The sequence below is a fragment of the Rhinoderma darwinii genome, chromosome 3, assembly GCF_050947455.1.
Source record: "Rhinoderma darwinii isolate aRhiDar2 chromosome 3, aRhiDar2.hap1, whole genome shotgun sequence".
Classification (NCBI taxonomy): Eukaryota; Metazoa; Chordata; class Amphibia; order Anura; family Rhinodermatidae; genus Rhinoderma; species Rhinoderma darwinii.
The window spans coordinates 303,866,575-303,892,377 of NC_134689.1; the positions used below are offsets into that span (position 1 = coordinate 303,866,575).

Here is a 25,803-nt window from a genome sequence, read left to right on the forward strand (position 1 = left end):
TTTGTAGTAGAGAAGAGTAGACCGTTCTCTGCCTGTTTGCAATCTGCTGCAATTGGGGACATTGAGAAGACTCGTGTATCCTCATACAGCCTGTAGGGAAAGGGGAACAAGCAGGGCTCCCTAGTCTGTTCAGCCCCATAGCAGTGGCAGAAACAATTGACATGTTATGTTTGACCTTGGACATACGGCTAGGACTATAAAACATTGGTTAAGGCTCCATAATCTGTAGTAATTTCAGTGTTACAATTCATAAAGCAGAATTAAGATTGACCCTCCAACACATAATAAAATACCTGATGCGCTTGTGTGCGTTCCTCCAGAATGAGATCATCTTGTTAATTTCTAATGCACGTGTGGCACTGTTACCTCCAGTACTGGCCTGTAACGTTCCATCTTCCATCTTTGGAAGAAAATCCTTTGCAAATGGGCTACCCACATTATTGGCACTGCCATCCTACAATGTCAAATTATGAAATACAAACAAAGAAAGGTTAGGATTCATTTGATGTTTCCTTATGAATACCTATTTAAAATCTGCAGTGGAATACCTACCATAGACGCAGGCACTCTACTACTATGAAGAATGTGGTGGGAGGGTGCCAGCCACTGAACTGTGTCATCTGATTACCCTTACACTATCATAGCAGGCAGGCCGTGGACCATTCGGCCGCCGGGTGCTGATACTTCTGTCATGGCTCCTCCAGGAGTGCAATCCTCGGCCAAAGTGTTGCCAACGCTCTTGCCGGGGATTCCACTCCTAGAGGGAGCCCCTGTCTAGGAGCGGAATCTCACCAGAGCGTTGCCAACACTCTGGATGGGGATTGCGCTTCAGGAGTCGTCCCTGATGTCACTATCCCTATATGGACAGTGACATCAAGGGCTCCTGCTGAAGCGGAATACCTGGCCAGAGCGTTGCCGACGCTCTGGCCGGTAATTCCGCTCCTGGAGGAGCCCCTGGCGTCACTGTCCATATTTGAACAGTGACGTCAGGGGTTCCTCTTGGAGCGGAATCCCCGGCCAGAGTATTGCCGACGCTCTGGCCGGGGATTCCACTCCTAAAGGGAGCCCCTGACATCACAATCCATATGTCGACAGTGAAGTCAGGGGCTCCTCCTGGAGCGGAATCCCCGGCCAGAGCGTTGCCGATGCTCTGGCCAGGGATTCCGCTCCTGGAGAAGCGCCTGACGCAACTACTCATATATGGTCGGTGACATCAGGGGCTTCTTCAGGAGAGGAATCCCCGATCAGAGCATCAGCTGGGGATTCCACTCCTAGAGGGAGCTCCAATGGCGCTACCAACAGAGAGGGGGGCTGAGTGGCACTACCTACGAGGGGGGCTGTGTGGCACTATCTACAGGGGGCACTATCTACAGAGGGTACTAAATATATGCGGACACAAACTGAGGGCCTAACTTCTATATGGGGGCACAAACTGCCATTATCTGCCGTTTTACTGTCGCCGTGAGTTCCACCACAAAGGGGCCCACTATGTCTGTGTTGGCCAAAGGCCCACATAAACCTGGAGCTGGCCCTGATAGCAGATAACTGCAGCCACCACTAGCTTACTGTAGTACATACAGATTTATACAGCTCCCGATGAGTTCATTACTAGCACTATAAATCAATATACAGTTAACTCCCCCTAGTGGTGTCTGCATGCTGTCAGAATTATATAATTTACCAAGTCAGAAAATCTGAGCTACCCTATACAGATATGTTCTAAAAAGAATCAATTCAAAATTTTAGACCTAAAAACAGAATCAACATTAATTTTAATAAAGGCGTAGTACATTTGGTGAACCGCTCAGTGTGGGGTGGGTCCCACTCTTAGTTTGGCTATTGGGCCCTATGATTTCTTCAATGCCCCAGCATCTGAGTAAAGATCTAAGATATACAGTATAGGCTAAGGTAATCTATAGAGCCAACATGAAATAAAATAAAGCTACTTTAATCCAGCATCAGCAGACCCTGTTGGCTACCATATCATCAAACACTCAGGATTATCATTAAAAAAAAACTATACTACATAGCATAATATAGTGTTGTGAAGCCCAAAACAGAATAATCTGAAGATAAAATATGTCCCCTCACTCAGTTTTGCACTTCCAGTCTTGCAATGTTCCTTGTACAAGACAACTGTGTGAAGAAAATAAATGGCGGAGAACCAGAATTGTCGGACTATTATATTTCAAAGTAAAAGAATTTTACAGCATTTTCATATTTTATTTGCTAGTGCACTTTAAGAGCATTATGATTTGGCTCTGTGTCAAGAGGCTGTGAAAAATAGCTTTGCAAATGTTCCCACATTCTAATTGATTTCCTTGATGCAAAGTACAGATAAATTGCATACACTAGATTTTCTTATCAGCACATGAAAATATTCACAGTGTCTGAGAGTAGCAGACTGCCAGTAGGATTCTGCCTATTAGGAACACAGTGTAATAAGTGCATTTTACAGACTCACTTTGTGCGGCAAACGGTAGAACCAGCAGCCAGAAACATTTACGTCACTGCAAGGGCCATTTCCATGGTGATAAGGTGCAGAGTTTTCAAACTCTGGTTGCAATCCAGCAGGGTGCTCCTGTCACAGTGAATAGGGTGCGGATTATATGTAATTATAGATACAAATAACATTATGGCAGATGAGAAGCACATGAAAATCAGTCTACCAATTGCCTTTCCTGCACAAAATATAGAAGTAAATAGATTTTTTACTGGTCTTCATAATATGGTACCACTAAAAACTTGTAGTCAGTTCCTATATATAGCATAATGCATTACAATATTTTTTTTTTAAAGGATTTTACATTAAAGAGGTGGCCCAGAACCACATAAAATAGGACATTGCTCTTTTACTAAAAAAGCAAACCACTTACTAATTAGTTCATTCTTACCAAAGATGCCCTGATTACCCAAAAAGAGGAGCAGTCACGTGTGGGTTTTCAGAAAGCGGTAATGCGTCGTCACAGAATTTGAAGGTACAGCTCGGTTTTCTCCACCCTCCCACTGCCTCCATAATTTGCCGCACTGCTCGTTTCCAGTGACACGCCGACATATAGGAGTGGGGAAGGCAGCTGCCTGTTATGTGCAGCTGTGACGACGCGTCACAGGTTTCTGAAAGCCCACTCTACTCAGGATTACGTGACCAGTCCTCCGTCCGGGCGATTAAGGCATCTTTGGCAATAAAACGGTTTAGAAAGTGCTTTACTTTTATATTAAAAGAGCAATGTCATGACACAGACCGTAGAAAGTCCAAAAGTAGTCCCCAGGGTCGGAAACAGAAGAAAGGACATGGTCACCTACTCCACAGGTGCCTGAAAGACCTTGCGACCCAGCGAAGCATCCGAAGATGTAAAAGTGTGCACCCAGAAAAACTTGACAAATGTGTGCAGTCTGAAGAGCAGAGGCCTGATGGCACACAGCCCAGGAAGCTCCAGTCGCCCTAGTAAAGTAAGACATAATCCAGAAAGGGGTTTTCCTACCCTTGAAACAATAGGCTTCACAAATAGCCAACGGAATCCAGCGGGTGATAGTAACCTTAGAGGCCACCAAACACCTCCATGGACCCTCCGCGGTGACAAACCAGGAATCCAATCTTCAGAAGGAAGCAGTGAGGGAAGTGTAAACCTGCAAGGTCTAAACAGTGAAGAGAACGCTTCCTCGAATGAACAGGAAACTGAAAAAAGAACGGCAGTACGATGTCCTAGTTTATAAGAAAAGTGGAGACCACCTTGTGCAAGACAGAGAGCACCGAACAGAGTACCGCCATATCATCAGGACAGAGCCACCAGTTCGGAAACCCTCCGGATGGAAGTCAGATACCAATAAAACTACCTTCCACAAGAAAAGACGCAAAAATATCACACGTAGGGGCTCAAATGGAGCCTATTGCAAAACGTCCAGAACCAAGTTAAGGTCCCATGCAGGAAGGTTAAAACATCAGATTTAGATCCCAGTGGACAGTTGAAAAGTACTGAAAACACAGACACCTGTCCCTTAAGGGAGCTAAGGGCAAGACCTTGATTCAGGCCTCCTTGGAGGAAAGACAGGAAAAAACACAAAGGAGGGAGATTGCAATTATCTGCACCAGCGAAAGTAGGACTTCTAAGTGTGGTGACAAATGTGGGCTGAGGACGGCTTCCTAGCCTTAAGCATTATGGGGATAACGGTCTCGGATTAACCCTCGAAATGGCAGTATCAACAGCCACGCCGTTAAACGTAGCGACCTTAAATTCTGATGGAAGAAATGTCCCTGAGAGAGCAGGTCGTGACAGAGGGGCAAGGGCCATGGAGCCTCAGCCAGCAGGGCCACCATGTCGACCTACCAACAACGATGTAGACAGTCTGACTCCACATGAATGGTTGGAATCTCTTCAGCCTTGATCCGTTAGAGAAGCCTGGGCAGAAGAGGCAGAGGGTGGAATAGGTACAGGAGACGGAAACTACCTCACGGGGTAATTAGGGTTTCAGAATCCCGAGATTAAGAGACAAAGCAGGGGTGAACTTAGACGCCATCAAGTCCATGTTCAGCCTGCCCCACTTGGAGCAAATCTGCTCAAAATACTCCTGATAGAGGGACCATTTCCCTGGAATGACAAATTCTCGACTGAGGAAGGCTCTGGCCCATTTGTCAACCCCTGGGATGTGCACCGCCAAGAGCAGAAATGTGATGTTCTGCCCATGTGATAATCCTTGCAGCGTCTGCAATCACCAGGGGGCTCCAGTCCCTTCTTGGTGATTTAGATTAGCCAGGGCCATAACATTATGCAATTAAAGTCACACCAGGAAGGGACAGAAGCGATGTCAAATGCAGCAGGCAAAAGAAAATCACTCTCAATTCCAGGAGGTTGATAGGGAGAGAAGACTCCTGTGCCGTGAGGTTCCAAAATGTTCCTCTCCAGCCCCGGAGAGTCGCATCTGTGGCAAGGATCTGCCACTGCAGAAAGGTAGGGGAGGAGAGCAACCATTGAAGAGTCCAAAGAATAAAGAAACTCCCATTGGTCCATGACTGCAATGACTGAACGAAGAGACTCCATGCAGAAATGACGGACCATGACGTAGACGTTCAGTTGTTCGAGATCCTAAATGGGAGGAACTGACCCATTATTTATTTTGGTACGACAAAGAGATTGGATTAAAAACTTTGGAATCTCTGATCTGGAGGAACATCGATGATGACCCCTTAAAGTAACAGAGTCTATTGCCTGAAAATAAAACGGCGCCTCTGGAAGGCGACTGAGGAAGTGCGGACTGGAAGAAATGTTCGGGAAGGGGGGACTGGTAAAATCTATTTGTAACCTGAAGATACCACCTCTGTCCGAGATGTGGGAGAGCCGGACTTCCTGAAGAGCAAGTTTGCCCTCCACCCGAACCGAGTGGGGGCCAACCCTTCAGGCCAAGCTGGTCTTACATGCACCAGTTTTTGTAGCCTGAAGGGGTGGGTGCCAGGAATGACTGAATTTGAAAAAAGACTTGTTCTTGGAGTCCTGATGTGATGGTTGTTTGGAGGATGAAAGACCGGTGAACCTATGAAAGGGACTAAAACGAGGTCCAACTTCTTAGAAGTTGTAGGACAGATCTGATTTCGGGGTAGGTGAGAGCACTTTTCACCTGTAGATTTCGAGGTGATCTCATCCAGAAGAGTGCTTAACAGACGGTAACCTGCAAGTAAAAGGGCAGTTAAAGGGGTTTTCCCACTAGAAACATTTATGACATATCCACAGGATTTTGTCATAAATGTCAGTTAGATGTGGGTCCCAACTCTGGGACCCCATAAACCCCGTTCTACCTTTTTCTGCTCCCTCTGCCTCCCCGACCACTTCCTGACTATATGGTCGGTAGTTGCGAAAACAGTGGGACCCGCATCTATCTGACATTTACGACAGATCCAGTGGATATGTCATAAATGTCTCTCATGGGAAAACCAGCTTAAGGATCGTTTGCATGCCGTGTCTGCGTACCAGTACCGGAGACAAGCTGTTTTGCAGATGGCAATGATGGAAGCAGAAGAACATGTTATCAGGCATCCAGCATCAAAAGAAGCTTCGCTCAGATATTTTGTTGCATTAGACAGTTGGTCACCAATTCTTCCTGAGAAGCCCTTGAAAGAATGCCATGACGGAGTTGTCGAGCCCATTCGGTGGAAGCCTGGCAGGGATCTGGAAGGTTCCCTACTCACTCCTCTGCTCCAGGTCCACTTTGCTCCCAGCAATTTGGAGACCAGCAGGGCCCCCCCTAAGTGAGCCGCCCTTTGGTGAGGGGGGGGGACGGGACACTGGTGGGGAGCAAGTAGAGGAGAGCTGCCCTTTAAGCTGGTGGGCAACAGAGAAGTTTGTGCTCTTGTCTTCTTTGGTGGAGGGACAACAGCGAAATGGAGTCTACACCGTGCGCCTGCCAACGGAGGGGAAAGCAGAGGGACAGTGTTTCCCACCTAAAATCGAAGCAGAGAAAAAAATAAACTAACATAAAACACTGACAAACTGTTGAACACTGAGCTAAGCCTAAATTGGCTTAGCATCTGTAGGTGGGGTATATCCTGAAGGAGGGGCTAGCACTTTTTTTAAATTGTTAGTGTCTCCTAGTGACAACAGCATATTGACATATGACAAAAAGGAGAGTCACGTTTCTAAAGAATACCTCAACTTTTAATAACATGTCACAATATAAATCTACACATAATGTTGAGTATTCAAATACTTACGGTAGTTTCACCTATTTTGTACCGATTGAGATATTTTATAACTTATATTCCACTCACATACATATGTATTGCTGCCCTTAGAAACAGAATGTGACCTAACAGTTTAGCTCTGACTGTGTAGCTGTCAGTATCTAAGGTCCCAGAATGCACTGCTCTCTGGTAGCAGAAATCCGCAAGAATCCTGAATTTGACTTTGTTAAAAAAGTACATCTGTCTAGTAAAAAAAAATTCACAAAACTATTTACATTATTCAAAATATATCTATTTTCTGGTAATATTTGAACGCTATAAAATATAATACATACTAACATAGGTAACAAGTCCTAGCTAGAGATGAGGGAATTGGTTTACCAGATTCAGAGATCGGTGAATTGAAAATGTTTGTTAAAATGTGACTGTTAAAAGTTACATTGGAATGCATGCCAAATTTTGCAAAATTTTTTGCCCATCAGACAGGTCAAAATGCACAAACTAGCATCTCTACTTTGTCACAAACTACACCAATCATTTTATGGACCAAAAAAACGTCAAAATTGATGGATTAGGCAAACTTATTTGCTCATCTCTAGTTCTGCTCCTCTTCCACAAAGCTAAGAAAAATCTGTGTTTAGACAAAAAATTGTGACAGTAAAAACAAGACATACCAATTTACTTTCAGTCTTCTTTCTTGATGTTGGCTTGGTCGATCCTTCAAGGTTCATATCATTCTCCAGTCGACTGAGCTCCTCTACCTAGAAATATGAACAAGGCAACCTGAGCACAGCAACCACAGGGAGCAATGTATAGTCCTAATATTTCTCATGTATTGGCTATGCAGGCAACTCTACAGCCCTGTGGTATACTACCTTTTGCCAGATACTGCTGTCTTCAGTAAGCATGAAATCCTCAGGGACATTCAAGCCCTGTTCCTGTGAGATGCTGTTTGCTTTATTTTTACAATATTCAGAGTAAACATTTTCAATTGCTAAGTAAGGGCAGTCATTATTAACATCACAATCATCATCTTCAACTTTATTGACCAAAAGATTGTCCTTTCGTCCTGGTACAAGGTATCCCCAACCATGCTTGTCAGAATAGTGCAGTGGAAAGCCATCCCAAGTCAAACGCATCAGTTTAGGAGTTAATCTCATCTGCAGGCTGATAAGGCTTGGACCAGGAACCCAGTCTGGATCCTCCAGTCTCGAGCAAAGTTTACGATACCACCTACAAAGATTAACACAACTTAATCGGACCATAAACATGTGGTTATTTCAAACAAAAAACTGATTTTGTGCAAATAACGTGTGCTCCTGTAACCAAAAAACAACCCACAATACTTACAACCAGATGTAAGAATTTGTTGAGAACTGGCTACTTGTGCTCTCTATCTTTCACAGAACTCCATAGTAAAAGGGGTTTTCCCAGAAACGTAAATTATCATCTATTCACAGGATAGGTGATAATTTTCTGATCGTTGGGGCCTCACCGCTGGGACCCTGACCAATCATGAGAACGGGGGTCCTGACCACAGTGAGTAGAAAATTGAATGGAGCAACGGTCCAGCATGTGAGCTGCCGCTCCATTCAAAGTCTATGGGAATGATGGAAACAGCCGAGTACAGCGCTTGGCTGCTTCCGTCCTTCTGATAGACATGGAATGGAGCGGCATTCACATTCTTGACCACTGCTCCATTCAAGCTCCTTTTCACTGTGGGGGGGGGGGGGGGGGTACAGTGAGCAGGATCCCTGTTCTCACGATTGTTGGGATCTCAGTGGTGGGGCCCCCAGCAAGCACAAAATTATGACCAATCCTGTGGACAGGTGATCATATTTTTTTATTCTGGGGAAAACCCTTTAAGCCTCTTAAACTGAATTTGTCACTAGATAGACCACTTCAACTGATCCGAGTGGCCCCACTAAAGTCTTTTTGTACGGTACCATGGATCTGTCCACAGGGTACCACTCAATCAACCAGTTGAGTAGGACTCTCAATTAACATCCAGAGAGCGCTCTGCAAACGACACCCCAACTGGAAGTTTGGGGTTTCCTCAGTGGCTGATGAGGCACCACTGACTAATTTTCCATAGGATGCTTCTAATTAAAGGGGTCTGTCCTGGTGACATGATAAATTTCTATAAACCACCCACTCAAGATTATCTCCACCAAAATGTAAGAAAAAAATGTTATTCTAATATAGTAATAAATCTTTACTCAATTCATCTATCCCAATTCTATATTTTCATGGATTCCTCTCTAAACCAAGACATCTTAAAACAATGCAAAATAAATATTAAATGGATTGTTGTCCATTATTAAATAATGAAAAATGAATAGTATGTATCAGGAGCATGAATTCGTAGCCTGCAATTCCCTATTATACCTTTACTACTGGAATCCACACATTTATAAGTGGAAATGATAGAAAAAAATACAGCAGGGAAATAAAATTCATACCTCTGTAGTACAGCATTTTATGGAACATGCCACATTTTCTTTTCTGTCCGATTCCATATGAACCTGTAGGATTTTTTTTTCCATATGGGTCCGTATGAAACGGGCATATGGAAATACAGTAGGGTCCCATAGACTTCTATGGATGCTGTAGTAGGGCTCCGTACTGCCCTCCTCCATTGTCAAGTCACTCACACAAGAGCGATTCTATTAATACAAATATATTATGGATTTGATAGATATGTAGCTGCTATTATACAGTTGTACGCTCAAAAATCTATTTAAAGGGAATGTGTCACAAATAAAAAAAATAATTTTTAAGTAAGTTACTTATTTTTATTATATTTTTTACTGCATTTTTTTTTCTTCCACATGGTGGGAAGTATTAAAAATGAAATAATAATTTGACGTTTTCCTTTGTTGGCCACCAGAGGGAGCACTTCCAAAAATTACAGCAAGGTGAATAAGGTAAAGCAACCTGACTCACAGCTACCGTAAATGTGGGAGGGAATCTCACCCCCCCCTCCCTATTTTTGGCTACAAGCCAGGAAAAGGTGTCTTCAAATTGCTAGGAATTGTCTGGCTCCCATTTTGGGAGTGATTGTACAATGCAGCTTGTAGACGCTATAGGACACGCCAAAAGGCTAAGGGTATGTTCACATGCTTACTAAAAAAACGTCTGAAAATATGGAGCTATTTTCAAGGGAAAACAGCTGCTGATTTTCAGCCGTTTTTTTTAATCAAACTCGCTTTTTTCACGGCCGTTTTTATATAGAGTCAATGAAAAACAGCTCCAAAAACGGCTGAAGAAGTGACATGCACTCTTTTTCGTGGGCGTCTTTTTACGTGCCGTTTTGTGAAAATGAGGCGTAAAAAAAATGCTCTGTTGGAACAAAACGCCGTATTTCCCATTAAAATCAATGGGCAGATGATTGTATGCTTCCGATTTTTCAGTAGTTTTTCGTGACGTTTATGGCCCGAAAAACATCTGAAAACACGCGTGCACATACTCTAAGAACGATGAAAGTGAAGTGAATGACTTTTCAATTGACAGGTTCACACGGCGTGTATTTGAGGTGTTATTTATAGCGCATTTTACGTGCCAAAAACCACATAAAAAAATGCTTGATTACGCTTTTCATTTACATAATTGGTAAAGTGAACTGTTAGTACATACAACGCGCTTTTTTACACACATTTTTAAAAACGCGTTGTGTAAATAAAGAAGTGCTACACACATACACACAGCTCTGCTACACATACACACAGCTCTGCTATACACATACACAGTTACAGCAGGTGTGCGGGGGGTCACGAGGGGGGGTAGCGAGGAGGAGGGGGTCACAAGGTGTGGGGGTCTGTGAGAGACACACACCTTACCTGCTGTGCGGCCGTTCTTCATAATGGCGCCGGCTTTCCCCCTATAAACCAGCTTCTATGCTGGGTCGCTATGAACTGCGCTTGCGCAGTACAGAGTGCGATAGCAGAAGCAGAGGATACAATGAACAAGAGCCGTTCATTGTGTCCTATGCACTGTAGCTGCCGTATTCCATCTGTGTATGTGTCGTTAAGAGAAACATACACAGATTAAATAAAACATGGCAGCCCCCAGTAAAGTAAGAAAGTGTTAATAAAAAAAAAAACATTGTGTAAAAAAATAAATAAAGTCAATCTAATATTTTATTAAATAAAAACACAAGTTACTAAAAAATAAATCATGACACTGTCTCTTTAAGCCTTAAACAAGGTTATGTTATTATTATATATTATATTAATATTATTATATGCAAATGTAGATAAAGTTGTGACCACTAATAAAAACCAGACTAAAGGCCGATTTACACAGGTCAGTGATCTGACAAACGAGCCTGATCATTGCTCTGTGTAAACAGGCCATCGATCAAGCAACGAATGAGCAAACGCTCATTCATTGGCTGACCACATGTTTTATGCTGCCCTGAAAATCATCGTTGTTGGCAGCAGATCTTCCTGTGTAAACAGGAGATGTGCTGCCAACATTATGTAAAGAGTATGGGGACCGAACAATCGTATTCCCCCATACAATTTACATTGGCCTGTGTCAAGGCCTTTAACCCCTTCCCGCCCAATCACGTACAGTTACGTGATTAAAGCGGATGTCTTACCGCCTTTTCACGTAACTGTACGTGATGGAGATGAAGCTGGCTCAGGAGCTGAGCCAGCGACATCACCGCCGGGTAACAGCTGTATGTTACAGCTGTCACCCTGAGGTATCGGCCAGGACCGGAGCTAGCATCCGATCCGGCCGATTAACCCCTTACATGCTGCGTTCAATAGAGATCGCAGCATGTGAGGAGTTTATAGCCACCGGCACCCCAGCAACGTGATCGCTGGGTTGCCGGTGGCTGCAAAAGCGATCGGAGGGCTTATACTTACCTCCCGGTCCACCAGTAACGGAATCCTCTTATGCCCCTTCGTCGGCGGGGCCCAGGAGGCTTCCGATACCATCGGCAAGATGGCACCGGCTCAGCTTCCGGCTCAGAAGCTGAGCCGGCGTCTTCAGCAGTGGGTGTCCGCTGTATGTTACAGCGGACACCCCGATCTATCGCCAGGAACCGGAGCTAGCTCCGATTCCTGGCATTAACCCCTTCGATGCAGCGATCCATTGTGATCGCTGCATCCTAGAGGTTTGTAGCAAATCGGCAGCCTTGCCACGCGATGGCAAGGCTGGCGACTGCTACTATGGCAACAGGAGCCCTAACAATGGACTCCTGTCTGCCATTACGTAAGCCGATTAGGCCCCGCCCTGAGGTGGAGCCTGATCGGCTTGCTGTCAGTGAACAACTGACAGTTCCAATACATTGCACTACATAGGTAGTGCAATGTATTAGAACATCAAACAAACAGTTGGACATTCAAGTCCCCTAGTGGGACTAAAAAAAAGTGTAAAAAAAAAAGTGTAAAAAAAGTAAAAGTAAAAGTAAAAGTTGTAAAACATACAATAAAAGTTTCAAGTAATAAAATAAAACACAATCGCCCTTTTTCCCTTATCAAGTCATTTATTATTGAAAAAAATAATAAAGCCATACATATTTGGTAGCGCTGCGACCGTAACGACCTAAACTATAAAAATATTATGTTATTTATCCAGCGCAGTGAACGCCGTAAAAAAAACAACTCAAAAACACTGCCATAATTACTGTTTTTTTGGTCACCGTCTTCCAAAAATTGAAATAAAAAGTGATCAAAAAGTCGCATGTATCCAAAAATGGTACCTATAAAATCTATACCTCGTCTCGCAAAAAACAAACCCTCACACAGCTCCATCGACGAAAAAATGTAAAAGTTATGGCTCTTACAACATCGTGACAGAAGAAATACATTCTCTTTCCAAAAGTAATTTTATTGTGCAAAAAGTTATAAAAAAGTTCTATAAATTAGGTATCGCCGGAATCGTACTGACCCGCAGAATAAAGGTAACATGTAATTTATAACGCATGGTGAACGCTGTATATAAAAAAAAAAAACTATGGCAGAATTGCTGTTTTTTTGTCACCTTGCCTCCCAAAAAAAGGAGAACAAGTGATCAAAAAGTTGCATGTACCCCAATATGGTACCAATAAAAGCTACAGCTCTTCCCGTAAAAAAACAGCCCTCATACCACTACGTCTATGAAAAAATAAAATAAGTTAAGGCTCCAATAAGTCAGGAAAGAAAAATATCCGGTTGTGCCGGCCCGAGGGGAACATTTCTTCTGTTTCAAAAGGCGATGTATCAAGGCACTAAAATTAGGGAACCAGGAAGGAGAGGGCCCAACCATATCCGCTGGAAGCGAGGGCGTCCGTATTATACCAGGACAACACTTTCCCGGAAAAATTCCCCAAACTGCAAAGGTGCCTCTGTGTGGACCAAAAGGGGGATAAGGAAGGACGCCAGTTATCAGTGCGACACCGGCCTGTGCAGAAAGGATCGATCACAGCGTAACACACATCTATGGATCATTTTATTATTTTTTTTACCTTATTATTATACCACCTGACTATGCCCCGATGTACTCTGCCCAGCTCACATGTGCCCCACATTATAAACGGAAACAACAGTGATACTCCAAACAAAACTATTACCAAGCAAATTCCACGCTCCAAAAGCCAAATGGTGCTCCCACCCATCTGAGCCCTACAGCATGCCCAAACAGCTGTTTACGTCCACATATATGGCATCGCCAAACCCGGGAGAACCCTTTTAACAATTTTTTAGGTGTGTCCCCCCCAGTGGCACAAGCTGGGCACGACATATTTGACAATGAATTGGCATATCTAGGGCCAAATTTTAATTTGTACCTTCGGCAGCGCAATCATTTATGGAAAAGACACGTGGGGTGAAAATGCTCACTACACCCCTTAATAAATGCCTTATGGGGTGTAGTTTCCAAAATGGGGTCACTTCTCAGGGGTTTCTTTTATTTCACATCAAAGCCTCTGCAATTGTGAACCAATACTTTATATGTCGCCAAATTAGGCCTCAATTTTACATGGTACTCTTTCACTCCTGAGCCCTGTCGAATGTCCAGGCAAAAGATTAGGGCCACACGTAGGGTGCTTCTAAAACCGGGAAACACCGCATAAAAATTGAGAGCTGTCTTGTTATGGTGGCACAAGCCGGGCACCACATATTGGCGTATCTAAGGAAAAATTCCCATTTTCACTCTCCCACATCGTGTGCACACAAATTTCTGCAAAACACCTGTGGGGTTAACATGCTCACTACACCCCTAGGTGAATACCTTGAGGGTGTTGTTTCCAAAATGGGGTCACTTCTGGGGGGGATCCACTGTTTTGGTTCCACAGGGACTTTGCAAATGCAACACAGCGACCAGAAACCAAATGCAGCAAAATCTGTACACTAAAAGCCAATGGCGCTCCTTCCCTTCTGAGCCCTGCCGTGTGTCTAAACAGCAGTTTATGACCACGTGTGGGGTATTGCCATACTCCAGAGAAGTTGCGTTACAAATGTTGGGGTTCTTTTTTTCCTTTATTTGTTGAGAAAATTAAAAATTTTGAGCTAAAGCTACGTCTTATTGAAGAAAAAGGATTTTTTTTATTTTCACTGCGCAATTCTAATAAAATCTATGAAAGACCTGTGGGGTCAAAATGCTCACTACACCCCTAGATGGATTCTTCAAGGGGTGTAGTTTTCTCAATGGAGTCACTTTTTTGGCGTTTTCACTGTTTTGGTCCCTTAGGGGCTTTGCAAATGCGACATGGCCTGCGCAAACCATTCCTGCTAAATTTGAGCTCCAAAAGCCAAATGGCGCTCTTTTCCTTTTAAGCCCTGCCGTGGGTCCAAACAGCTGTTTATTACCACATGTGGGGTATTGTTTTACTCGGGAGAAATTGCTTTACAAATGTTGCAGTGCTTTTTCTCCTTTAGTCCTTGTGGAAATTAGAAAAAATTAGCTAAACCTACATTTTCTTTGAAAGAATGTAGATTTTAATTTTCACGGCCTACTTCCAATAATTTCTGCAAAAAACCTGTGGGGTCAAAATGCTCACTATACCCCTAGATAATTTCCTCAAGGGGTGTAGTTTCCCAAATGGGGTCACTTTTGGTGGATTTCCACTGTTTTGGCACCGAAAGAGCCCTTCAAACCTGACATGGTGCCTAAAATATTTTCTAATAAAAAGGAGGCCCAAAATCCACTGGGTGCTCCTTTGCTTCTGAAGCCGGTGTTTCAGTCCATTACCGCACTAGAGCCACATGTGGGATATTTCTAAAAACTGCAGAACCTGGGCAATAGATATTGAGTTGCGTTTCTCTGGTAAAAACTTCTGTGTTACAGAAAAAATAGATTAAAAATGAATTTCTGCAAAAAAAAATGAAATTTGAAAATTTCACCTCTACGTTGATTTAATTTCTGTGAAACATTTAAAGGGTTAAGAAACTTTCTAAATGCTGTTTTAAATACTTTGAGGGGTGAAGATTTTAAAATGGGGTGACTTTTTGGCGGTTTCTAATATATAAGGCCCTAAAAGCCGCTTCACAACTGAACTGGCCCCTGTAAAAATAGCCTTTTGAAATTTTCTTGAAAATGTGAGAAATTGCTGCTAAAGTTCTAAGCCTTGTAATGTCATAGAAAAATAAAAGGACGTTCAAAAAACGATGCCAATCTAAAGTAGACCTATATGGGGGATGTTAATTAGCAAAAATTTTGTGTGGTAGAACTGCCCTTTCTTACAAGCAGATACATTTACATTTAGAAAAATGCTAATTTTTGCAATTTTTCACAAAATGTTGGTGTTTTTCACTGATAAATATTGAATTTATCGACCAAATTTTTCCACTATCATAAAGTCCAATGTCTCACGAGAAAACAATCTCAGAATCGCTTTGATAGGTAAAAGCATTCCGGAGTTATTACCAAATAAAGTGAAATATGTCAGATTTGAAAAAATGGGTCTGGTCCTGAAGGCCAAAATGAGCTTGGTCCTGAAGGGGTTAAACGAGCGCCGAATGACCTGTAATTATCGGCTATTGGTGCTTGTTATGGGCATATATCTGCCTGTGTAAACCTACAAGGTAATCTGATGTCAGGAAAGCCTGGTGAAAGAAATACATTAAACTATAAGTTATAGGGGAATAATAAATTATTTTGATTTAATTTACGTCTTTAGTATCTATCACTTACCCAGGATGCCCTGGCATATGTTGGTTTCTTTTAGGCAAGTATGGCAGAGTTTTTTCTATGATATTATCCAAGTAAAGTTTACCAGGGAAAGGCTGGGATTCCTCTTCTTCGCTGGGAGGTCCAGGATCTAAATATATTGAAGTCATTGGGGTAAAACCATGGCAAATCCACAACAAAATTAAAACAGAAATCGGGAAAAGACAGCGACAAAACATGTAAAAAAATGTGGTCCATACGAAGTCAACAACTAGGAATAAATGGATTCTCACCTTCATGTGGATCTGTGAGAACTTGGCTTCTTGCATTACATTCTGTTGCAGATCTGATATCTTTCTTTTTGCCAGTTTTTACCTTCTTTTGCTTGAACTCTTGAACATCCCACTCTAAATCCCAAAGCCAAGGATCTGTTTTGTATCTGGTTTATCAAGACATACATAAAACATCAGATTTATACCGTCCCAATCAGTGTGTATACAATGTTAAGTAGAATGTCATATTTAAAGAGTAGCTCCATCGAAAATGTAGTTTTAGGTAAAACTACTTATAAAACTACTTCAAGTTTTATTTACATGGAATTTGAGATTTAGTTCAAATTAATGAAAGAACTCCAGAATTTCAGACAAACAATGATGGGAAGTAGAATCGTCATGATATACTCTATTCCCCATCATTGCTTTAGTTAAAAAATAACTGGATTCTGTCCTCAGGACGCTCTAATTTTACCATAGTTGTTCCTTGATATTCTGCACATGCTGAAAAGCACTTGGCACTTTCCACAACTTCCAATCATTTCAATACAGTGACTCTACATGTAGTAGGCTCTCCACTAGCAGCTGGAACTGAAGCCTTTTCTTAGGATCGATGTCCTATCGACAACACACAACATTTCGGTGGTAAAATCCATTTAACATATGGTAGGAGGATCTACATATGCAGTAGAATATTTTGTTAATTTAATTATTGTTCTGTCTTTAATTTGCTTACAATGTGCAAACATTTGGGTACAAAATATTGGTTCAAAGTAAGCAAACCAAGAGAGTGGCATAGGGAAAGTGTCTAACGTGTCTAGCAAGATGTGCCAAATCTATCCACAGAGTGCACCAAAAACCGACACCAATGACATGTTTACGCATTTAAAAAAAAAAAACTTACTACAGCCTAATTCTTGGGACTTAGAAAAGGTTGAACTTATGAATCGGTTGCATTCCATGTAAAATTGCATCGGGAAAACTAAGATTTTAAACTCTTTTCGGATACATACGCATCATCAATAAGCAGCTGGCAGGCATCGTTTGCCACGTTCATGAGGGATTTCTTCATCTCTTTCTGCAGCTCCTCATATGTGATTTGAGCCTCATCCAGATACTTCTCCCAGTTTTGGTTCACTGGTAGGTAGGAAACACCCATTTCTAGCATCCCAGCTAGAGTCACAGGATGAGGACATCTAAAAAAAAGCAGACTCGTATCAAAGAACAACTTGGAAAGATAATATATGATAACATTCTCATGATTGGTCTACTAATAAATGATAAATATTAACGCTCATATATAGTGCCCTATGTATGGGTGGTTTCCTCAAAGTGCATCCTTGGTCTATCATCCATAGATAAAGTGTTGGATCATTGCAGGTGATTCTTAGTCAAAGCAAATTTTATAACTAGCACTTTGCTAATAAACTAGTGTCGTCTGAACTCCTCATCTGATGTCAGTTTATTGTTCTCACATGGATCACAACAACATCCACATCAATGTTCACACAATTGTGTGTCTATACAGCATGTGTAGACATTGATGTAAATAGCTTACTGATATTAATACAGCAAGGGAAAGCAATATGCTTGTATAAATATCAATAAATATATATATCTATATATATATATACACACACACACACACACACACACAGTGTATATATATATATATATATATATATATATAAATTAATTAGACATACACACGAATGCTGCATACCGTAATTGTGGAGTAAAGAAGACCAATTCTTGTATGTTTAAGCATGGGATTAATATAGGTCTATTGGAAACTTTTAATTGTGCTATTATAAAAAGTGTATTAACACAGAATTAGTTTAAAAGCTTTCAAAACATTGTGTTATGTTTGGAGATTGGTAACTAAAGATGGCAGAATAGGTCCTTGCATATAAAACTCATCCAACAAACATTGGGGCAGATTTACTATTCAAATCGAGGTACAACCATACAGTTGAAAAGGTATAGCAAAAAACGCCCGCAAAACATGCTAAAAGGACAGTTTTGTGCCATACGTTGGGAGCATTTCCTGGCATGTATGCTGAATGTGACGTGAACAGAGCCTTAATTATTGTGTTCAGGTTTTGTTAGTAGTGCCATACTGGCAGATTGTGTTACCTTTCTATGAAGAGTGGAAATGTCTCTTGAAACACCTCGTGTGTGGCTTTCACATCAAGGGCGCAATATTGAATAAGATCCTTTAGAAACAAAGAGAAAGAAAATGAACACATGTTTGCAATGAAATACTCGAGCTCAATGATTCTAATTTATGAAAACCATTTTAAGCGCTTGTCCACACAACGGAATTCCGCAGAAACCAGCAGAAATTCCGAACCATTTCCTGTGGGTTTTTACAGCAGAAAATTGTGCAATTCAGTCCACCTTCCGCAGCAGGAATTGACGTGCTGCAGTATGAAAAATACGCACCGCAGGTCAATTTCAGCTTGGAAATTTTATGCAGCGTGTGGATGACATTTGTTAAATCTCACTCACTTTGCTGCTACTGTATTCTGTTGCATATTTTCCGTCCACAATTCCGGACGGAAAATACGCAACAACTCTGTTACATGTGGACAAGCCCTAAAAGTGAATGTGCTGGTATTTCCATCAACCAGTTCACGGTTTTATTTTGTGACCTGCGTTAAATAATGATAGTGTGAATTGGATTGATTGCTGAACATCACATCCATGTTTTTGTGCAAGTTTAATAAAGATGGCACAACTTTTGTATGTCCAGAAATCTGCTGGTCTAACACGAGACAAAAATAACCCCATAGAGGATAAGTGGGAAAATCCTGCATGGTTTTGCAGGTGTCAGCACCTGCGGGCACCCTGAGAAGTCGGCGCAAGAAACAACAATAGGGTAACTATCTAGCATAACCATGTATGATCAGTGAATATATACATCCATTTATGTCTCGATGTCCTAGCACTGTTAGACTGGGTTTCCACGCTCCGATTATGGTCGGTTTTTTTTATGCCGTAATTTCACAAATATCACGAATATCCCTGGTAGACAACTTATATTAGAATTATCTAATGCTCCAGTATGTCGAACACCCTACAATCCCCACACTGCGACATGCTGTGCTAGCAATATCAGAGTGGATAATAAGCCCTAAAAAGATGGAAGGACTTTTGTAAGGGGCACACTTAGGCCATGCACACACAACAGATTTTTCAAGTGGAAATATCAGATGCGGAATTGGCTAAGAACCCCTTGGCATAAATCTGTCCCAGTTATTGGGGCTTTTTATTCCACATGCTTAAAAGTCACATCAATGGGACATATTTTGAAAGCGTCTTCTACCATATTTTTGGCACAGAATTCGGCATGGAAATCAGCTGTGTGAATATTGCTGGGGGAAGGGGGGTTCCAGTACCTGGAAATTCTCCTCTGAGCAGCTTAGGAAAAATATTACTTTCTGTGCGCCACCACTAGGGGAAGCACACTGCATATGAATGTAAAAATCTCTATGTAGTAATTTCTCCCTAGGGGTAACTGTAGGAAGAAATAATTTTTTATCATATTATGCTATGTTCCCATCTGTGCTAAGAATTCGGTTTTCTTGTTTCTTTACAGGAGCAGAAAAAGGAAATTTAATGTGGTGACGGATCTGTCACCTGATGGAAAAAAGAAACATCGCCCAACGTACCCTATTGACTTTAATGGGTTCCGTCAGGTGTCCATCATGTTAATCCCAACAAATCACTAACTTTGTTACTTAAGCTTTAGGAATTCTTTGTATTCTTACCTGGAAGTGAGCTCTAATATCTGCCATACTTCCCTTTACAAACAGATCCCGCGCCTCCTTGTCCAAAGGAGGGCCTCCAACATACAGTGCATGTACATCAACAAGATTATTAACACTACTAACGTTTACCCACTCCCATGAATTTATCTGCAAAAAAAAAAAAAAGAGCCATTCAAAAATATATTGTCATTTTTAATATACAAACAACATAATGGGCCTCATGCATAAAATGTAGTGCAGACCAATCTTAAAAAAGTTCCTCATGAAAACGTCACAATTCAGGTTTTTTCCCAATGCAGGTTTAAAAGTGGTGGAAGTGATCTGGTAAGAGTAGACTATTCCTAAAAAATTTTCCTTTACAAGTTTTTATACATAAAGCAGAACGTATGAGGCAATGACAGAAAGCTGAACATCATTATTGCTCGGCTGATTAGGTAACCAATAAGCCTGCCTCCAACTGACTTTTTTTAAATTCAATACATTTTTATTGTAATTTTTACAGTACAAAACAATACTAAACAAACCCTCAACCCCAACCTATCACAAAAGTATACAAAAATTAAATCCAATTGATTCTTAAAGAAGTCACCCACATCTAATTAAAAGGTAATCTACACATTAAATACCTTTCAACAGAATGCTCATTTGGCTTAGAGCCTGTTCACATCAGCGCTGGCTTCCGTTCATCTGTTCCGTTCAATCTTTACGTCAGAGGAACAGATGAACGGAAAGACAAACGGAAACTATCGCTTCCGTTTGCAATACCATAGATTTCAACTGTATTTTTTCTCTTTCAGTTGGTATCAGTTTGCCTCTGCTCCGCTAGATTTCAGGTTTTTTTTCACGGAAACTATAGCGTAGTCGACTATAAAAATTATTATGATCGGCAGCGCGATCGATCAGTAAATGTAAATGCGTTCCTAGTAACATGTACATTCAAATAGTCATTGTTGTCTACTTATCATACGGATTTCACTTTGGTCCTCCGTCGCTGCTCTTGTGCATTGCTGTGCGCACGGACGTGATGGCCATAGAAATGACATGTAAGACGTTTGCGTCGGCAAATTGCTGGCCACAGCGCTGACATTCTGTCAATAGGGATTTGAAGTGCATACAGATAGCAAAGGCAAAATTAAACTTCTATCTTTATTTGTTATTTACATGCACAACTTACTGCAGGACCTTCACCCTTGTTTCGTGTTTTCCTTATGTGCTGCTTAACTTCCTGCAGTCCTTTCTTCCTTCCGTATTTACTTGCCATCCATAAACTGCGCTGAAATCCAGTAAGGCCTGAAATGGCCATATGCATGCTCATAGTGTCTATAAACCGCATTTTTGATCCCTAGAACATTAAATAAACGTTGATACATCAGCATTAAATATACATTATATATTACACCAATTAGACAGAATACACTATATTCTTAAATGTTTATAATTATTTTAAATATAGAAAACTTGTGGCAGTGTCTAGTATAATCTACATCAGTTGCATAACACAAGGAAAAAACACATTTTAATTTTCAGTGTGCCGATGATCCCCCACGAGGTATCCTCAACGCAATGACAAGTAGTATACAACATGTGACCGCAGCAGCGATGATCGCAGTATGGATGGCACATTGACTCTGTGGCCAGCGATCGGCTGCCGTAGCCACATGTGTATGACAAGTGATTATACCCACATTAGCTCAGTCAGCAGCTTAGGGCGTGTTCACATCAGCGTCGGGCTTCGACTACGCTATTGTTCCTGCTAAAGAAATGGAAACCTTACGGAACGGAAACAAATTGCAATGGAAGCATTACCATTCAAATAAATGGTAGTACAAACGGAAGCTATGGTTTCCGTTTGGCTTTCCGTTAATCGTTGATGACGCTCGCTGTTGTGAACACAGGCTTTGTAATACATCTTCATCCCCTTTGTTTGATGTTTTTAAACTTTACAGTTGTTTTATAGTTTGTTTCCAGCTTGAGTAGCACAGACAAAGAAAAACACTCTTGTTGCTTCCTGATAATCTGTAAACAAGATATGTTATTCTCATTATACAGTGTGTCTCAATTGTGTAATTTGTGTAGGTAATAGTTGCTGCTGTGAATAGTCCATGTGTCTCCTTGGCTGCTGAACACCCCGATAACCCTGTGGTTTGTTGTTAATGAGTGAAGCTGTAGTATGTATTGAGGTACGCAACACACATAGGTAGAATACAAATAAACCAATCATAAGAACCATCAACAGCAGCTAGTCTGCCGGTGGCCAATTTCCCACAATTCGACACTGTGAATTGTAAAAGAAAATTGAACAAAAAGGGTCAGTTCACACGTAGCTTAAATACTGCGGATTGTCCGCAGAATAACACAGTAGCAGCAGAGGGGATGAGATTTGAACAAATCTCATCCGCACGCTCAGCAAATGCTGGGTGGAAAAAACGTTCAGGAATTAACATGCAGTGCGGTTTTTTAATCCGCAGCATGTCAATTGCATTTGTGCAAACGCTGCTTATTTGTTGCGAGATTTCATTATTGAATTCAATGGCGAGATAAAACCTGCGACAAATAGCAGATGTTGCTATTTGAAAAAAAAATCTTATACTTACCCAGAAGTCTGTGCTTCTTCATCCCATGTGACATGAAAGAAAACATCATCCCAGGGCTGCAGGACTTCGGAGGGATGCGTCACCATGGTAAGTATCCATTTTTTTTCTGTGCAGTTTTCCGCAGCGGACATTCCGTCCGGAAAACTGCACCACAATTTGGTGGGGTTTTTCAGCCGGAATTGCCTGTGGCACACAGGGTAGATATTCTGTGTGCTTTTACGCAGTGTATCCGCCCTGTTTGAACATACCCGAAGTGAAAACATCTTAGTAGATAGTTAAGATATACTACAAAAATTTTAGATTTTGCATTTGCTGACTATATGTTTTTGTTTTATTTTAGTAAGAGAACTGAAAATGAAAGGGTCACAAATCCCTTTGATAAAACTGAGGGGACAGAGTACATAACGGAATCACTGCAGAAATTGCACTAAAACTAGCAAACATTCCGCTGCGGAAAAACCGCACCATTCCCTGCATTTTTTACTGCAGAAAATGGTGCGGATTTTGCTGCGTTTTTTTCAAGTCTGTGAGATTGTGATATGTCCTCTGAAAAACACAGCAATTCAGTCCACTTTCCACAGAATGAATTGACCTGATGAAGAACGAAAAATACGCATCGCAGGTGAATTTCAGGACGGAAATTTTACGCAGCGTGTGGATAAGATTTGTTAAATCTCACCCACTTTGCTGCTACTGTATTCTGCTGCGTATTTTCCGTCGACAATTCCAGATGGAACATACGCAGTAATTCCGTTACGTGTGGACAAGCTCAAAAGGCCACATGCACAAGATGTGTATTACATGAGGATATGACACGCTGATTTTCCTGCAGCAAATACACAGTGTAACACAGTACCAGCAAAGTAAATGAGATTTCTAGTAAACTCATCTACACGCTGCTGAATTTTGTAAAAAATTTTCTGTCTCAGAATTGTATCTGACAAGTATATAAAAAGAAAGTACCAAAATCTGCTGTGAATAGCGTAATCGCAGCAAATTTGACTTCCCTATTGAACTTAACCTCTTAACGCCGAAGGACGGATATATCTGTCCTCAGCAGCTGCTAGTTCGCGCAGGAGGACGGATATATCCGTCCTGTGATGGCGTGGGTACTGTCACTGTACCCACGCGATCAGCGGCAGGAGCACGGCTGTTATACACAGCCTGGCTCCTGCTGCAACTGCCGGAATCGAAGCGTGCTCCGATTCCGGCAGTTTAACCCATTAAATGCCGCTGTCAATAGTGACAGCGGCATCTAATGTGTTTGACAGAGGGAGCTCTCTCTGTCACCCGATCGGTGACCCCGCAAAGAAATAGCGGGTCGCCGTCGGGTTTCCATGGCAGCCGGGGGCCTAACAAAGACCCCCAGGTCTGCCTTCAGCAAATGCCTGTTTGGCGATGCCGGAGGCATGACCTAACAGATTGCCTGTCAGTTTTACACTGACAGGCAATAATGCTTTGGTATACTAAGTATACCAAAGCATTATATATGTGATCAGCAGATCGCATAGTGAAGTCCCCTGGTGGGACTAAAAAAAAAAATGTCAATCAGTTAAATAAAGTTTGTGAAAAAAATAATTACAGTCAAAATCAAATAAAACTACTTTTTTTGCCCAAAAAGTGGTTTTATTTAGTAAAAGTGTCAAAATAAATAACACATGCACATATATGGTATCCCCGCGATCGTAACAACTTGAACAATAAAATGAACACATTAATTAAACCGCCGGATGAACGGCGTCCTCTTTTCTCCCATTCCCCCCATAAAAAATTAAATAAAAGTTAATCTATAAGTCCTATGTACCCCAAAATAGTACTAATGAAAACTACACATTGTCCCGCAAAAATCAAGCCCACATACGGCCACATTGACGGAAAAATAAAAAAAATTACGGCTCTTGGAATGCGGCAATGCAAAAACAAGTAATTTTTTTCTAAAAGGCTTTTTATTGTGCAAAACGTAGGAAAAACATATAAAACCTCTACATATTTGGTATCCCCGTAATCGTGCCGACCCATAGAATAAAGTTAACATGTTATTTACGCTGCATAGTAAACGGCGTAAATTTATAACGTGAAAATCAATGCTGGAATAGCTGCTTATTTTCAATTCTCTCCTAAAATAAAGTTAAGAAAACTTAATCAATATGTTATAAGCATCTAAAAATGGTACAATTACAAAATACAACTCGTCCCGAAAAAAACAAGCCCTTATACGGCGATGTCGACGGAACAAAAAAAAAGTTACGACTCTTGGAATGCGACCGTGAAAAAACAAAAAATAATCCTTGGTCATTAGCGTGCAAAATGGCCTGGTCATTAAGGGGTTAATGGGGAAATTCTGCAACAAATGCGCAGTGAATCCATAGCATAAATTGGCATGCTGTGGATTTAAAATCCGTACATGTATTCTTTGCAGTTTTTTTCCGCACTGCGTGGATGAATTTTGTTAAAACCCCATCCACTTTGATGCTACTGTAATTCGCTGCAGATTTTCCGCCTGCAAATCCGGAGAGAAAGGGAAACCAAGAGCTATAACAAAATGTAAAAAAAACAATTGCTGGCCATTAATGATTTAAACACATATTCAACTGCCTGAAAACTTTTAAGAGATATGTTTTCAGACATTCGGCCATCGCATCCAGGTGTAGAATATATGGAGAGGGGGCCGCGCTAACTCCATTCACTTATAGAAGTTACGGAAACAGCCAACCAGGCCCCCGCACCTATCAGACAGTAATGGCATAGCCTGTGGATATGCCATAAATGTCCGAGATGAGAATACCTCTAGAACGTCAGAGGATATTCACAGATATTAATTGACTGTGGGTAGAAGCATTACATTACATTACATTAACCGCAGATCTTATGCCGCATTTATCAAAACGATCTAACTGAAAAACTGGCCTTGTTGCCATAGCGACCATTCAGCGTACAGATTTAATTTCTTAAACTGATCTGGAAAAATTAGAGCTGCACTGTGCTCGGTTGCTATGGGCACTAAGGACGAGCTCCTTGTATTCACTAAAAATGTTCTAATAAGAAAAGTGTTGAACACCAAGCCAGCTCTGACTCTTTTACTACTGATGAATCTGGTGCATGTCCTGCGGGAGGGCCAGTAATAATAAATCTCCTCCATTGTTGTTTTTGGTAAAGACTGCGTTATAGGCCATCTCTAATGAGCACGAGCGCTTTAAAAGGGTCATCTGAATGTCACCCATAGATGACTGGCCTCAGAAAAGCCATAAAGTGACACTGCTGGTGCTCCTAGAACAGCATTGAGAATGTGGGTGCAGTCACGTAAAGCAGAGTTTTATTTTACCAGTTCAGGACCAGGCATTGTTTAGCAATTTTTAGAACGCGTCAGTTAAACGGCTATAACTTTTTTTATTTGT

At 41.5% G+C, this 25,803-nt stretch overlaps 1 protein-coding gene across 2 annotated transcripts in view; it reads right to left on the bottom strand.

The window, feature by feature from the left end:
- The window catches only part of POLG (DNA polymerase gamma, catalytic subunit), an 87,049-nt gene that overhangs the window by 55,514 nt on the left and 5,732 nt on the right, over positions 1 to 25,803 (bottom strand). For both annotated transcript variants that reach the window (XM_075858179.1, XM_075858180.1), the window contains exons 4-13: positions 20,989 to 21,156; positions 19,815 to 19,961; positions 18,178 to 18,257; positions 17,055 to 17,237; positions 16,063 to 16,208; positions 15,794 to 15,920; positions 7,546 to 7,903; positions 7,345 to 7,431; positions 2,465 to 2,581; positions 294 to 454 (exon numbers count right to left, since the gene is read on the bottom strand). In XM_075858179.1, the coding sequence (XP_075714294.1) occupies positions 294 to 454; positions 2,465 to 2,581; positions 7,345 to 7,431; positions 7,546 to 7,903; positions 15,794 to 15,920; positions 16,063 to 16,208; positions 17,055 to 17,237; positions 18,178 to 18,257; positions 19,815 to 19,961; positions 20,989 to 21,156 (1,574 nt within the window). The remainder of the gene's footprint in view (positions 1 to 293; positions 455 to 2,464; positions 2,582 to 7,344; positions 7,432 to 7,545; positions 7,904 to 15,793; positions 15,921 to 16,062; positions 16,209 to 17,054; positions 17,238 to 18,177; positions 18,258 to 19,814; positions 19,962 to 20,988; positions 21,157 to 25,803) is intronic.